At 39.9% G+C, this 17,245-nt stretch overlaps 1 protein-coding gene across 1 annotated transcript in view; it reads left to right on the plus strand.

Annotated features, from left to right (window-relative positions):
* Positions 1-9,643, plus strand: part of SFXN1 (sideroflexin 1) — a 29,022-nt gene extending 19,379 nt beyond the window's left edge. The window contains exons 8-11 of the mRNA XM_008576451.1: positions 2,660-2,709; positions 3,077-3,124; positions 7,345-9,050; positions 9,136-9,643. Coding sequence (XP_008574673.1) covers positions 2,660-2,709; positions 3,077-3,124; positions 7,345-7,441 — 195 coding nt within the window. The 3' untranslated portion in view covers positions 7,442-9,050; positions 9,136-9,643. The remainder of the gene's footprint in view (positions 1-2,659; positions 2,710-3,076; positions 3,125-7,344; positions 9,051-9,135) is intronic.
* The last annotated feature ends 7,602 nt before the right edge of the window (positions 9,644-17,245 follow it).

Below are 17,245 nucleotides of genomic sequence, written 5' to 3' on the forward strand. Positions count from 1 at the left end.
TAGATAAAAGTCCTTTATCAGATATGTGCCTTGCAAAAATTTTCTCCCAGTCTGTTTCTTCTTCTGAAGAACAGAATTTAAACATTTTGAAGTCTAAATTTTCAATTTTTCTTTTATGGACTATGCTTTTGTTGTTGTGTCTAAACCCAGTGTTCTATTATATTTTCTTCTAGAAGTTTTATAGTTGTAGACTTTTACATTTAGATTCCATGAACCATTGAGAGTTAATTTTTGTACATGGTACAGTCAATTCCCTACATATTGTCTACATTCCAGCCAACCTAACCATCTACAAATCTCCCAACAAGTCATGCTCTGTATCCTTGCTGAGCTTTAGTAGAACACATGGCCAGACCCTGGCCAGTGCTCCTCAAGTCTCCGCCCACCTGCACCAGTTGGGTAAGGTACCTGTGCCCCACACACTGACCCCATGTATTGTAAGCATTTGTCCTGTGCCTCTTTCCCCCATCAAAGCTCATGTCCTATTCCTGTGACTCTAGTACCTAGCACATTGCTTGGCATACAACAACAGATGTTTACCAAAGAGCTGCTGAATAAATATATGAATGAACAAACAAATGAATTTCCAAGTAATTACACAAAAGAGCAGATACTGTATATAAAATCCTATAAGATATAAACTTAATAAGTAGTAGTCAGAGAAAGTAGATCAGAGATTGCCAGGAAACGGGGTGCAGAGTTTAGAAAAGAGGAAGAATAGCAAAGGGACACGAACAAGGAAAACATTTGAGGTGATGAATATGTTTATTATTTTGATTGTGGCAATGGCTTCACAGCTGTATACATATGTTGAAACTTATATTGTACACATTAAATACGTGCAGTTGATCATATGCCAATAAAACTTTTGGAAAAAAGACTATTGGGAGGAAAAATTTAAAGTCATATTAACTTTTTGAGCTTTTTACTTCATTGAATACATATATCTTTTAAAGTTATGAGTACTGTCTTTAATTCATTTGAACTTTTTATTTAAAATAGCCTCTGTTTGCAAGGTTCTGTTAGGTAAGACAAGTCCCCAACTTGAAGAATTCTGTATCTAGTGAAAGACGAGACATCCTCAGCTCATTAATTTACTCTCAGACTAAGTTCCGTTTGAGAAGTAAGCATGAATTAGGCATAGGGGGGTGCAGAGGAGTAGGGGAAAGGGATGACATCCATGCTGGGTTTTGCAGGATAAGCCTGAATCCTCCAAGATTATGGTCATTACAAGGAGCCTTTTCATCAAACCCTCTGCATGCACCACAGTCAGCATTTAGTCTGCACATGTCCATCTCTGAGATGACATGCAGCTCTTCCCTTTTAGATAACAGGTTAGCCCAGTTAGCTGCAGACAAGAGTCCACTTGAAATGAGGAGGCTGCTCTCACAGGCTCAAGTTAATCCATCCACAGGATCTCATTCAGTACTTAGCTTGCCTTCCCGTCACCAAGTGTGTGCCAGCCCAGATGTCACATGTCCAGGAGGTACTAAGACGAGTATTTGCCATCTCTTTATGAAAATCCCTCATCGTCAAACAGAGCCAGTTGCCCAAGATACAGTACTTTCCTTTTCTTTCTGTCTTTTGAGGGGTGGTGCCCCTCTGTCGCCTCTGTGGATCATTCTCCTGATGACGTTTCTCCCTTCCTCTCTAGTTCATACCTTTCTCCCCTTACATTGACCTTCCTGATGTACTCTTTCACCAGAGAAGTCTCCTCGGGGACCAGGGTATGCCTCTCATGCACATTATTTCGTAGCAGCTTGTGTTGACTCTTAACTAAGTTGGCTGATTTCATTACAACCAGTTCACGACTTTGTTGCAGCTCTTTCTGTAGCCCTACTTATATAACCATACCGCTCATCGCTCTTCATACTGTGGATTTTGGTACCACTCCCTTTTTAAAACTAAAAAGCTAACAGCATTTATTCTCCAAAAGACCAACCAACTGGTTTGCTTCCATTAAAAATATATATATATATATATATATATAATATATATGTAGCAAAAGTGTTTTATGCTAGAAATCGTTTTAACCATACTGACAGTGACTAAAACTAAGAGAGATAAGGTGCAAGGGGGCATGGGGATGGTAAATGCTTGTTGGGTTTCTGCTATGTTCTGGGCACTGTGCTGGGTGCTTTATGAATGTTATCTGGCATATCTTAACCCGCACACTTTTAGGAAGCTGTTACAATGCTCATTTAGGATCATAACAAGGAAAACAAAGCTTGGAGAGGTTATGCTCTGCCTGCCCTTTCTCACAGTGAGGAACTAACTGGTACGGCAGAGATTTAAGTGCAGGTTCGCTTGTCTTCAAACCTTGGTGCCAGACTATACTGCCTCCCCACCTAGGAGATAAATCATAATCAAATGATAGCTATTTTTCCACCTCCTGTATCTAGCCAAGCAGTACTCAGATTGTATGTGCAAGGGAAAAAAAATAGAAGCCACTTGATTTTTGCATGTGTTCATTTACAGATCAAAGAGGGCTGCAGGAAGTCAGGACTAACACGCTTGTTGCAGCATTACCCAAAATTTTACTAACCACAGTCCACCTGGAGCTTGTAACTGGAGAGGTTCCTTCCAGTTAATCAGCAGAAGAAATTGTCTCTGAGTACCTGTATAAAAAATATTCAAAATCATTTATTTCTCAACACAGAGGTTTCCATGGATGAGCGCGCCTATTCAAGTTGGATTAGTTGGCTTCTGGTGAGTACAAATTACTTTTGTAGAATTAATTTCTTTGTTTAAAGATAAATACCATATGAAAGGTGGGGGAAAGGATGGGTAATATGGGACAAAGGTTTTGAAAATAAGACCATTCCAAAACATCTGGAACTTATTGTCCCAATAATTAGATAGAAGTAAACTGTCTTTAAAGGAATCAACAACATGTGGGACTCCTGTTCTCTCTTTGATTTTTTTTTTTTTTCCATTATTTTAGCAATCCTAGGCAATAGAATTTACACAACCAGGACATATTTTTGTGAGGCTGTAAAGAAAATGGTTTATTATAAAAAGAATCTGAAAAGTCGACCATTTCAAAATCACTGATTTGTCTTTTTTTTTTTTAAAGTTTGGTGTTTGCTACGCCCCTGTGTTGTGCTCTCTTTCCTCAGAAAAGGTATGTATATGTTATTCTTCAGAATGATCGTGAGTTTTAATTCTAAAATCATTTGGAGACATAGGTGCTGTTCTTTCATTTCATTGGTAGGGAAGGTGAAACTCAAAAAGATAATGAAGCTGAGGTCTTTCAAAGGAAGAGAGGCAGAGATCAAGCCCACTTCTAATTTCAAAACTCTTTACCCAGCTCTTTTTACCGTCTTCTGTTAAATTTGAAAATGCTTTATTCTTTTGTAAAAGTCAGGTTAACTCTGATGCGAATTTGCTTTTATAAAAATTTAAATATGGTTTATTATCATTCAATCCATTGGCAAATGCATCTATAATACTGTATTAGAATTTAAGTTCCACTCCCAGGGACAGCAATTATATACACTTAGCGTAGGTAGTTAGTATGTTTGTTTCCCTTCCTACTTAGTTTTTTGCCTTAAAAGCTTTATTGTGCATGTCTTTTATTACAAAAGCCCTTGAATCCTGCCTTCAAATTAAGAACTGGACTGACTAGCATTAATCAGCACTGTCTAAATATCTAGGTTTCCAGCCTCCTCTGAATTTAACACCAGAGCACAAAGAAGCAGCATTTTGTTTTTTTGGTTTTAGAGTTACAGGCCGCTTGCCTGTGTAATATCCTTTCCTAAATTCATGGGCCTTCTGGTCCAAAACCTATGGTCTTTCATGCCCTAACCTTTCAAAGTAGGTTTCGGATGAGATGTTCTATTGTAGAACTATGTCAGGTCCCTTGACCTGGCAGAGAACTCTACCTTTTGTCTGCTCTTTCACCCTTTGACCCCACTGTACTTGATTTGAGATCCAAAGCTCATAACCTTGGTACCTACAGAAGAGCCCCCTTTGAAAGGGCAAGACCTTCAGAACCTGGTCTAGAAGCCCAATACAGATGAATTTCCTTATCCCTAAAGTAGAGTGATCATACCTATTTAATTGTACAAACCCCAGAACCTCAGGGCTTAACCTAAGAATAGTTCATTTCTCTCGTATGTAGCACATGAGTTCCATGTTCAGCAGCTGACCTTGCCCTCCCTGATTTAGACATAGTGTGTGTAAAATGCTCAGAAGAGTGCCTGATCCCAGGTAAATGCTTAGAAATACAGCTGCTATTGAGATGAAAAGGATTTAGATTTGAGAACCCACAAAGAAGCTTCCGACTTCAGCCTTGATGTAGAGTGCTATGAGGAAAGCAATACATTCTTTCTAACATTTGTTTTTATGGGTCATTTAAACTGCAGGTATAGAAATTAAAAGTTTTTTGTAACTACTAGTGTCATGAGGCCAAAGCCTCAGAGAGTACATGATTTTACATTTGGGAAACCAATGCTCTTTTGTCTTACTCTATTTAAAAATAAAGCTTATTGGTCTGGTTTTTTGTTTATGTGTTTGTTTTCTTGTCTCGTGCTCCTCAGTTACATAGAGTGGGATAAATCATAACTCCTCGGTTCATTACTCCATGCATGGCCCTGTTTTATTTGTTTTTATTTTATTTATTTTAATGATAGAATGAACATCCGTGAATCCCCTGTCCAACCTGTGAATAACAATATTACCAGTAAATTACATCTTATGGACTCCATCCAGCCCGTCTCTCTGCTTCCCCTGGTGATTTAACCACTGTGCTGAATTTCATGCTCTTGCATTTTATATGTATACATTTATACACACACATATGTATAAACTCATATATATGTATATGATGAAACTTCAAAAAGTTCATGGGAAGATTCGTATTATTTTTTAATTCTATTTTTTTTTCACAAACTTTTCAAAGTACCTTCGTATATATACACCTTTTGTTTTTCTTCTTTCGGAACTTTTTAGACAAGGGCATCATACTGTCTAGCCTTCTAATATTTGTTCTTTTTATTCAACGTCATATAACTAAGGTTCATCTACATCATTGCATGTAGTTGTAGTTCAGTCATTGTTGACTACTATAAAATAGTTCATTGTATGAATATGCCACAATTATCCATTTCCCTGTGTGAATGAGAGACAACAGAAACATTCCTTATTAAAATTTGTAGGAAGCAGCCAATATGTTTTTGAGAGAAATTTATAGCTTTAAATGTTTATATTAGAAGAATGACTGAAAATCAATGCATTAAAAGTCCAACTTAAAAAAAGAAAAAAAGAATAAACTCCAGAAAAAGAAAATAAGATCAAAATAAATAAATAACAAAGAAAGAATAGAGAATCAACAAAGTCAGAAGTTAGTTCTTTGAAAATAATAACAAAATACACAATTGTCTGGTGAGATCAATCAAAGCAGAAAGAGAAAGGCACAAAAAATGTTATGAATGAAAAAGAGGCACAACTATAAATTAAGCAGCGATTCAAAAGATAGTAAGCGCTTGGGGCCGGCCCGGTGGCACACTGCTACAGTGCGCCGCTTGGGAGTGCAGCGGTGCTCCCGCCGAGGGTTGGGATCCCACATACAGACCGGCCGCTCACTGGCTGAGCGAGGTGCGGGCACAACACCGAGGGTTGCGATCCCGTTGCCGGTCCCGGTCCGGTACGGGTGCGACACTGAGGGTTGCGATCCGTTGCCGGTCATGAAAAAAGACAAAAATGAAAAAAAAAAAAAAAATAGTAAGCGCATATTATCAACATTATTATACCAGTAGATTTGAAAACAGGCAAAGTAGAGAAATTCCTAGAAAAATACTAGCAAAACTGAAAAATTAAAAAGGCTGAATAGATAGACTTAAAGCCGTTAAGGAAGCTGAAGCAACATTTAAACTTCTTACAAAGAAAACACAAGAACCAGATGGTTTTACAGGTTAGTTTTGCCTGTCAAGAAACAGATTATTTCCATTTTAAACAAACTCTCCTAGAAGATTTAAAAAAAAAAAAAAAAAAACTTCCCATCACCCAATTAGATTTGAATAACTTTAATTTCAAAATGAGATTTGGCCTTTAAAATATATTAATAGTGATTATTGATACTTATAGATCAATGAAAAAGTAGAAGGACCAAGAGGCAATATTGCCCACTGGTTAGGAGCATGGCTTTTGAATCAAGAAAGATCTGACTTCAAATCTCAGTTGTACCTCAGGTTTCCTTATCTGTAAAATTATGATAATACCTGACTCATGATTTTTATAAGGATTAAAATGCATAATGTCTCGTCCAAGAAATGATCAATAAGTCATAGCCGTTATCATTATGAATCATCAGTGTCATCATCATCATTTTAAAATTACTCAAATCCCACACATGGGGAATAGCCACTGTGGGTTTTTCCCTAGTCTTTTTCTGTATTCATAATTTTATTTATTTTGCATATTCTTATACAAACTTATATCCTGACTTTTACCTCACATGTTACCATATCCCAACTATATCAAATGCCAAATATATTTAAAAGACTAATTACATATCAAAATACTTCAAAATATTAACAACTATTCTGGAAGTAAGCATTCTGGACAATTGTTTAAATACTTTTATTTAATGAATATGCATTTATAAGAAAAAATAAGCCTTAATACATATATTTACTCCTATAATACACTCAAATACATTTCTTAGGGCTGGCTGGTGAGCATAGTTGGTTAGAATGCAACCTTACAACACCAAGGTAATGGGTTCATATCCTAGCCAGCCACAAAAAAAAAAAATGCATTTTTTAAATGCATAAAGCAAAGATTAACAGTGGTTACTCTTAGTAGTGGGACAATGAGTGGGTTTTTTTGTTGTACATTTAGTATTTTCTAAAAGTTTTATAATAAGCATGCATTATTATATAATAAACAAAAGCACATTAGTGTAAGCAAATTTTTAATGTTATTCATTCCACTAAGTGCATGTATCTTTTTTAATCAATGGTGAACATTTACATTGGAATGTAATGTTTTCCTTGGAAAGTGGCATTTCCCCAGTTGTTTTCCTGACAGCAGCAGGGTCTGAGAATGTTATCACCATACACTCTTGCCAGCAATGAGAGATTTTCAGCTTTTAATAATTTGAGAGGTAAAAAGCATTGGGTGTTGGGTTCTTAAGTTTTATTTCTTTCATTATTAGTGACAATTAATTTTCTAAAAGAAACAGGATACTCATTTTCCAGCCATATGAAGCATATCTCAAACAGGACTCTGTTTTACTGCCTCTTATGGGGTCTCCACACCTGCATCCTCTTCCTGTTCTTTCTAGGTTCTGGTTTCTACCTCTGCCCACGTAATAACCTTGTCATTTCTCCCTTTTCCCAGCTCCATGTCTGTGACAAGCTTGGAGGCTGAGTTGCAAGCCAAGATCCGAGAGACCCATCCTGAATTACAGCGTGCATACTTTAATAAGGGATTGTAAAGAAGGGAAAAAAAACCTCTATAGATAATCCTGCCAACTGCAAACCTGGTGTAGCCATGCTGGTGAGGAAAATCATGATGTTCTACCTGGGTCCTCCCAGTTACAAAAATCTTTTAAAGATCCACATTAGCCTTTTAGAATAAAGCTGCTACTTATAGTGCAGCACCTGGTATGGGCCAGGTGCCTGAAACCTGTTGGCTCCCTTACATTTGAATCATGTTATGATTTATAGGAATAACCCTTCCTGTAGCTTTTATAGTCATTGTTTTTCAAGGACAATATCCCAGCTTTCACCCAGGGTTTTAAAAAGTACTGCTAGGCATATGGTAGGTGCTTAGTATATGTTCAGAAAATAATTATTGATTATCAATCAATGAAAATGTAATCTGTTTAAAATATTGAATTTTCATTCAATGAAATGTTTCAAATCACTCGTTTAAAATTGAAGAGGTCTCAGCAGTGAATTGGGAAAATACAAAAGTTCTGAGGCTAAACTGTGAAAACTTACTTTTAAATATATTAAGGGCAGTTTGCTTTTGTTTGGGCAGTGGGCAGACCCAACGTAGATGATGAAGTTTTTGGATTTGTAAGGCAAAAGGTCCTTCATACACCCTCTGAAAGCTACAGTCATAGGCCCATGCAACACACCTTCTCTGCTGTCAACAATTACATGCATTCATATTGTTGGTGGATTTTCATGGTTGACTTTAAAATTTATTTTTTTACATTCTTATGAAGATGTTAATCTTACCTTGCAGTTATTGACTTTATATTCAGTCATTTACATCGAATAATCAAATAATTGAAAAGTACAAATGTCAAATCTTGGAAGTATATTCAATACCAATGTTGTAAGACTGGGTTGAATTTGGTTAGTCAGATTTTTCAAGAAGTGAAACCACATTTCCAGCTACCTACATGTATTTTCTTGTAAATCATCCATATAGATCTCTTTGGCTTTCAGAAAGATACAGAAATAATACATGTATGAATCAGTTACAGTGAATTTTACTTGAATGTCATATATTACATTCCACCCTGTTTGAAAATAATGAACCACTGTTTACATCATTTGTAGTAATTTCACATATAATACATTTAATATAATGGAGATTATGTTTCAAGTCTATAAACGTCCAACATCATGCACAAGGCAGTTGTTTCATTGAGTGTAGGTCATTATAATTGAGACATTTGTAAGTGAAAGAAATATAGATACTATTCAGTTTGGAGATTTTTTTTTCCTGACAATTTGACCGGACTGAGTTTTCTCATAAAGAAAAAATGACGTGCCTTGTGTCTGTGTTTGTCTTTTCTCTGAAAGGATTAATAGATCTGAAGCTTTGGGCCATGAGCCTTCCTCGATGTCACTGGCATCTTCTCATTTAGATTTTCTGCCTTAAACCATTTGAAGCAAAAATGGCTTCCCCATGACATTCTGGCCTTGGATGTATTTTGTTGCTGTCAGTGCTTCCCTTTGAAAAGTGGTGAAAACCTGAAATTCAGGGCAGATCTCGATGAAGTGCTTAAAGGGCACTTTTAGTAAGAAGCTAGAATACTTGAGACCTATCTGGCTTGCCCCAGCTAATCTCAGAGTCCTAACCCCCAGTTAATTTGTAGCTCCATTTCAGAATGTGACACATCAGTGAGAAGGTAATGACTGCCCCAGCTAATCTCAGAGTCCTAACCCCCAGTTAATTTGTAGCTCCATTTCAGAATGTGACCCATCAGTGAGAAGGTAATGACTGGCTAGAAGATTGACAAACTAACCAAAATTTTACACACTCCAGGAAGTTATGACCAAAGCATAGTTATAAAAGGGATAATGAACATGGAGATATGTCTTTTTAAACATTGTTTATTGAAGCTTCAGACTCTTAATGCTTTTATATAGAAATATTTACTGTATAATTTAACCATAATTTATAAAGAAGAACAAATGAACCAAGATTGGTTATCCTTGCTAATCTTTTAGAAATACCTTTTCTGGAGGGGAAAAAAAATCCACATGAAGTGCAATAAGCTTGTAAAGGTAAATAGTTATTAATATTTGTATTGACATGATACGATGAGTTATGATTGTATTTACTGACTGGCAGTTTTTATTTCAGTATTAGCACAGCGTCTTGCCAGTGTTGGAGTCAAATGTATTATTTCTGTTCAATTGGATGAAATGTTAAATAAACTCAGAATGAAAATAAATTCTCTCTTTTATTTGGATGTGAAAGATAAAGCAGTTTGTGTGTTATAGTTGATGGTACCTTTCATTCAAAACTTGATATCTGCAGTACCATCAGTAACTTCTAATGAAAAGATATTTTTGTATTATGCCTTTAGCAAGAAATATATTTCTTTCTTTTTTTTTTTCCTTTTTGTCTTTTTTTTCGTGACCGGTAACGGGATCACAACCCTCGGTGTCGCGCCTGTACCGCGACCAGCAATGGGATCGCAACCCTCAGTGTCGCGCCCACACCACGCTCAACCACTGAGCGGACCGGTCTCTATATGGGATCCGAACCCTCAAGCGCCGCACTCTACTGAGTGCGCCACCGGGCCAGCCCAAGAAATATATTTCTGTTGTGGGCTACCAGTCTTCCACATTCTTGAACCCCATATACATAAAAGGACAGACCCGCAGCCCCTCAACAGTGTGATTCCAGCAACATTAATTATTAGCATGGGGGGATGGGGAGGGAATAGGTTTCTGCTTTAGATTTTGATGGCTAACACCATTACACGTGCTAGTGAAGTAAATTAGTTTTTATATTGTCGGTCATATTCTAACATGGAACTGCTATTTGCAATAGTTGACAGGGAAAGTCTAAATTAAGATTGGGGGGGGTGCCTTATTAACAGAACTGAGCACTTTAACCTCCTTGGTCATGTTTCTGCATCTATTTTGCTACCATAACTCTGTTATCACTCAAATTATTTAGATATGTTTAAGAGCATAGGTCTAGGAGTCAGACAGCTGGGTCCAATCTTGGCTGTACCCACTTATAAAATATATGCCTTTGGACTACTGACATTCTCTGTGACCTTCAGTGGTTTTGTTTGTTTGTCTTGATTGTTTGGGGAAAATAATTGAATCTACCTGATAGAATTGTTGTAAAGATTAAGCAAGATAAACCTGGTATAGCAGTTAGCATATGGCCTGGCACACAGTAAACATTTAATGGATGGTTGCCTGTTGTATGTTTGCTCTAGAGACATGGGTCATGCATTCAAAATGCCAGTATATCATTGTTAATAGTAAGATTTCAGAACCCTAGCAACTTCCCCAAAGATAACCCACAACATAACTAAAAATATCTGATTAAAATGGTCAGATGGAGACTCCTGAATCCATCCCATAAAAATGTCTAACAATTACAGTTTTTGCCTGAGTGAGACAAAGGTAGGAAGGGTCTCCATTCACAGATAGACAGCTGGGGCTCCCAGTAGTGACGTGCATGCTCCAGGCTGCTCCTAGACACTTTAACATTGGGAGCCCAGATCTGACACCCAAACCTACAGCCCTGTCCAAAAATGTAGACTACTGGAATACACTAATAAAATTGGCTTCTCTGTGTATTCAGAATTTTACTGAAAGCTGAAGAAAAATAAGGTTACATTTGGTGGTGATGATGTGAGTTATCACTTAAATTCTAGATATCCAAAGTGGGGTCCATAGACCACAGCATCCATCCTTGTTAAAAATGCAAATTCTTGGGCCCTGCTCCAGACCTGCTGAGCCAGAATCTGCAGGGTAAGAAGGGCCCTGGTGATCCCTGTACACATCACAGCTTGAGAGGTTCTGCCTACAGCCACATTTCTGTTGTTCCCAGATGTCAGTAAGCTTCATTGAGTCAAGTTGAGTCAACTCGTGTTTTTCTGTGAATTTGAGTATTTGCCTACCCCTCACCAGACTCCAAGAAAGCATTGGGGGGGTCAATGTTGACATACGTGGGGACACAGTATCAACAAGCTTAGGAAGGTAAGAGTTTCTGTTTTGTCCATTGCCATATCTCCAGGACCTAGAACAATTGGCACCAGCTTATCCATGTGGTCTTGGGTTCAACCTGGGCTCTTTCTGGGAATCTGCAAATTGTCCTCACATCCTATCCTATTTTGGAAAAGAATCCATTCAGTGTCATAGGGCAATCATCACCAGGATGTGAAAAGAACAGGGAATTTGAGATTTTCTGGGAACAGGACTAGAAAGGAACATTAATCCCTGGAAATCTAGAGAGGAAATGGCTGTGAGCAACCAAATTAGAACCATTGTTCCAGAGCCTGCCCTTTTCTCATGGAGCTGCCTCCAAGCTTGTGGAGCAAAGGGAGCTGGAAGGGACACACATAGGGGCTTGCTAATCCTCAAGGAGCCCACAATATGCCCATTTCTAAAGAGAAAACATTTGAGGCTCAGAGAAATGGACTGACTTGTCTAGTGTCACATGGTGGCTGAACCACAATCTCAATCCAAAACTGCCCAACTCCAAAGAGTTTTCTGCTGTACCTCACAGCTTCTCCATCAATAGAATAATTATATCAAGCTTTGGTGCAGCATTTTACAATCTTCTAAAGTTTTGTTTATATACATTACTACTTTTAATTCCTCCAAGGGTTCCTCGGAGCATCATCTCCATTAAGAAGATGGGGAAACAGTCTTGAAGAAGTGAAATAACTTGCCACGAATCTTACTTGGAACATTCAAAAGACCTTGAAAGGTTCTATTTACACACACACACACACACACACACACACATGCACACATGGTTTGTAGGACATGTGGAATTCAAATGAGCACCCAAACAAAGTCAAAGGTAGATCAGCAAGGTCATTTCCAGATTGGGTTCCATATGACACTAATAGTAGCAACAGTTCTCAAAGTGTGGTCCCTAGACCAGCAGCATCAGCATCACTGGGAACTTAGAAATGCCCTTTCTCAGGCCCATCCCACACTGAATTAGAAACTCTGGAGTGGGGCCCAGGCTCTGAGTGATTCTGATGGACATTCAAGCTTGAGAACCACTGGTTGAGAGGATGAATGCTGGAGCTAGACATCCCATGCATGAATTCAGCTCACTGCCTCCAGCTGAGGCAGGCTTACCTCTTTAAACCTCAGTTTCTTCATCTGTAAAATGAAGATAAAACTGCTGTCCTCATTGGGTGATTGTGAGGATTCAGTGAGTATTAATAAGTAGGCAGGACTTAGCCTGGACCTGGCACAGTTCTCACTCAATACATCTTAGCCAGACTTATGACATGCGATCCCAGGGCCCAAAAGTTTGACATTTTGTTGGTGATCCTACTGGAAAACAGACACTGGTGACTCTGGTGAAAGTTCTCACTCAATACATCTTAGCCAGACTTATGACATGCGATCCCAGGGCCCAAAAGTTTGGCATTTTGTTGGTGATCCTACTGGAAAACAGACACTGGTGACTCTGGTGAAAGTGCCTACAATTTCTCTGCAAGTGTTGGCAGTATATATCAAAATTTATAAAAGCACATACCCTCTTTTAAATAATTTCACTCCTAACACCTAATCCCACAGATATATACACTCATATTCACAGAAGACCTTGGTTACTCCCACAGGAGTCATAGGAATGTAATATGTTGGGGAGTTAAAGGAAGGGGAGGTTGAGGGTGTTTCCAGAAGATGGTGAGAAATTTCCAGGCAGAAAAAAATAAATGTACCTGTATACTACTATAGGGTAATATAAGAATAAAGTTTTCCTTTGGGAAGTTTTTTTAGATTTATAATTTGGATTCTTGCAAAATATATAGGTATATAACGGTTGATTGTCACAAATATAAACTAAATTGGGAAGAAAGGCTATTCCTGGATGGTGGGATTGGAAGTGATTTCTAAATTTTCTCCTTTATGCTTTTCTAAAATTTTCTAATTTTCTTCTGCTTCTCAACTCTGGACATATTAAATGTTATTTTTTAAAAACCCTATGTACATTATAATTACAATTTTGTCATAATAAATACATTGATACACATAAAAGACAAATTAAAAGGCTATACAACAAAGTGACTAACAGTTGGTGTCTCTGGGTTTATAGTAGTATTTATTTTCTTTACAGTTTTCTGTTTCTCAGATTTTCTCGACCGCACCTGTGTTCGTCTTATAATCAGAAAACTATCAAGTTCAGGCCCTTGAGCAATGTCATGGCTTGAGGCAGTGCCCACGTCTCCAGTCCTCTCCAAGAGGTGGACGGAGATCCCAGCTCAGGCTTGGACGCTGGCAGTCCTGGGGCCGACTCTCAGCTCCCCCACTCAAAAGCCTTGGGATACTTAGCCAGTTGTGGACCGTCCCCTAGATTCCGGCTGCCCGCTGGAAGTGATAGAAACATCTACCTGATAAGAACTTGTCTGTGTGGTTTCTGCTCTCCAAGCCTGGAGAGAGCCGCAGCGCCGACAGGCGACGCCAGGGCGCAGCATTGCCTGCGAGCTTGCGCGGCTGGAGCTGGGAGCTCTCCGGAGCTGCCGGCAGGTGGCCCAGGGCAACGGGCTGCCGGCTGCCGTCTGCCGTCAGAGAACGCGGATGTCTGGGTTTCCCAAGAGAAGTCAGAAACAGAGAAGCAGCAGCTCAGAAAAAGACGGGATCTCTCCAGCTGCGGCAAGCTGGAAAGATGCCCTGGTGTGGCGTCCAAAGGCAGGAATGGGTTCATCCCTTCCATATGCATTTCTTTGGGGAACATTGTACCGGACCCCTGGTTCCAGGTGGGAGAGAGGGCAGGGCAGAACACAGAACAAGGGTGGACCAGACCCCGTCCTTGCCCTCAGTGCCATCAGCGTTGTGACATAGTTCAATGACACCAGGTGCTGCAGGAATTCAGAAGATGGTCCCTGGGCCCTGCTGGGGGAAGGGGCACAAGGAATGGGGAGGGCTTTAGGGGACAGCAGTTCAGCTGACACCAGAAGGATGAGAAGGACTTCCTCACTGGCAGCAGAAAACGGGCAGGAAGAAAACTAGGGCTTCTAGGCAAAAGGGAGCAACAGTCCATGCAAAAACCTGGAAACAAGAGAAAGTATATGAGTGTAGTATGCAGGAAGATGGCCCCAGGTTGGCAAGTCATGAGGGCCTGCAGTGCCCATCAAAGGAGCATGGATTTCATCCTGAAAGCTGGGGCTCATTCTGAAGGGTTTTGCACAGGGAAGGAGCGGTAGTCAAATCCTAGCTCTATTTTTGTGATGTGAAATAAACCAATTCCCTTCTCTGAGCCTCAGTTTTCTCATCTGTAAAATGGGGACAGTAAAACCTACCTTACAATCCTGTTGTGAAGATTAAAAGGAGTAAATGAAGAACCCTAAGTCAATGTCCAACACGTGTGACTTTCCTTCCCTTGTCCCTTTATTTTTCTGCATTGATATCCAGATGGGAAAGACAGACAAGCTGACCATTTTCAGAATGGCTGCAGTGTCAGCTTAACAAAAATTAGTAGTCCAGGGAAATCATCCCAGATGGCTTCCAAGGGCCAGGAAGTCATTTTTATCATGTTTGATGGCAATCAACAACAAGTTCTACCCTCTTATTCCCATTTTAACCAAAATATTCTTTATTCTGATTATAAAGATAACATCTCCAGGAAAGATGGCAGCGTGAGAACAATTTAAAAAAAAATAGAGACAAAAACACCAACTCGACTAAGATACAAAAGGACCCAACCTCATGATACAATCTCTGAATAATAATTTCAGTCCAGAATGGAGGAGGAGGATTCCAGGAACCCACTCCTGGAGGAGAGCAGTGTCAGGTGAGGAAGGGAGAGAGGACGGATCCAGGAAGGACAGGAACTTAGGAGAACATTCTCCTCCAACAGGTCTCCTCCCCAGGGGGTGAGTCATATCAAAAAGTCTAGTGATGATGATCTGAAGAGGAGGAAGAGGATGCTGTAACCGAGAGACAAGCTGAGACTGTATTCTGCTTTTCTGGGGAATCTCAGCTTCCCAGTGTTTCTTTATGATGTAAAAGCTTGGCAGTGAAGACAAAAAGCAAAGAAATTCCAAGCTAAGTACAGCCTCACGATAAAAAGCAGAGGAAGCAAGAGCCAGAAGCAGACAGAAAAGCTGCTGGACTGAGAGTCCACAGCAAGTGGGAGTGGAGAGTGGGAAAGATGATTTTGGAGGGAGAGGGCACAGAGAGAGCCGGTAACGGGAAGACACTGCCCTTAAAAGCTGACTGAGCATTAAGAGGCCATCCCCATTTGCGTGTAAAGCAAGGTCTTTCATCCCTGGCTTCACTCCAGAATCACCTGAGGAGCGTTTCACAACTCCCATTGCTCAGACCCCAACGAGTTGCACCTCAATACCTGGAGCTGGCCTGGGAGTCAGTATTTTGAGCTCTTCAGACCATTCTGAGGTGCAGCCAGGGTTGAGCACTACTGTCCTAGAGATAGAATAGTGCTTTGAAATATTTTAATCACTTCAGAGGTGATACAGGGTGTTTTTAATTGCTCTACAGTGATGTGAATGTTCAGCACTGAGCTGAGAGCATTGACATGTGTTATCTCATTTAAATCCACTCAACCACCTATGAGCCCAATTTACAGATAATGATGGCAAACATTCATTGAGCAGTTATTTTGCCCTAGACAACACCACATTTAATCTCACAACAAGGTCTCCTCCCCAGGGGGTGAGTCATATCAAAAAGTCTAGTGATGATGATCTGAAGAGGAGGAAGAGGATGCTGTAACCGAGAGACAAGCTGAGACTGTATTCTGCTTTTCTGGGGAATCTCAGCTTCCCAGTGTTTCTTTATGATGTAAAAGCTTGGCAGTGAAGACAAAAAGCAAAGAAATTCCAAGCTAAGTACAGCCTCACGATAAAAAGCAGAGGAAGCAAGAGCCAGAAGCAGACAGAAAAGCTGCTGGACTGAGAGTCCACAGCAAGTGGGAGTGGAGAGTGGGAAAGATGATTTTGGAGGGAGAGGGCACAGAGAGAGCCGGTAACGGGAAGACACTGCCCTTAAAAGCTGACTGAGCATTAAGAGGCCATCCCATTTGGGTGTAAAGCAAGGTCTTTCATCCCTGGCTTCACTCCAGAATCACCTGAGGAGCGTTTCACAACTCCCATTGCTCAGACCCCAACGAGTTGCACCTCCATACCTGGAGCTGGCCTGGGAGTCAGTATTTTGAGCTCTTCAGACCATTCTGAGGTGCAGCCAGGGTTGAGCACTGCTGTCCTAGAGATAGAATAGTGCTTTGAAATATTTTAATCACTTCAGAGGTGATACAGGGTGTTTTTAATTGCTCTACAGTGATGTGAATGTTCAGCACTGAGCTGAGAGCATTGACATGTGTTATCTCATTTAAATCCACTCAACCACCTATGAGCCCAATTTACAGATAATGATGGCAAACATTCATTGAGCAGTTATTTTGCCCTAGACAACACCACATTTAATCTCACAACAACCCTGTGAAATAACTACTCTAGTTATCCCCACTTCACGGATGAAATTACAACACAGAGCATTTAAATAACTTGCCCAAGAGCAACCAGTTAATACATGGGCAGGAACAGAACCAAGCCCCAGCATCTGGCTCCAGCTCGTCCTGGCCAATACACCAGCTGCCTGTCACATGCTGCTCAGGTCCTCCCCTCAGCCCTGCCTTCCATCAGAAAAAGGGGCAGAGCCAGCCTCTGATCCCAAGGTAACTACTTCCAAGACTCCTTTTAGACCAGACTGGGAGAAGGAACCTGGAGCAATGCTGATGCAAGAAGCAGGTGTCCCCAAGACTGCCACTCATTTGTTACTGGAGAATATGGCTCTGAAAAGATTCCAGTGTGAATGGGGTCTGC

This window comes from Galeopterus variegatus, unplaced genomic scaffold (assembly GCF_000696425.1).
Source record: "Galeopterus variegatus unplaced genomic scaffold, G_variegatus-3.0.2 Scaffold1354, whole genome shotgun sequence".
Classification (NCBI taxonomy): Eukaryota; Metazoa; Chordata; class Mammalia; order Dermoptera; family Cynocephalidae; genus Galeopterus; species Galeopterus variegatus.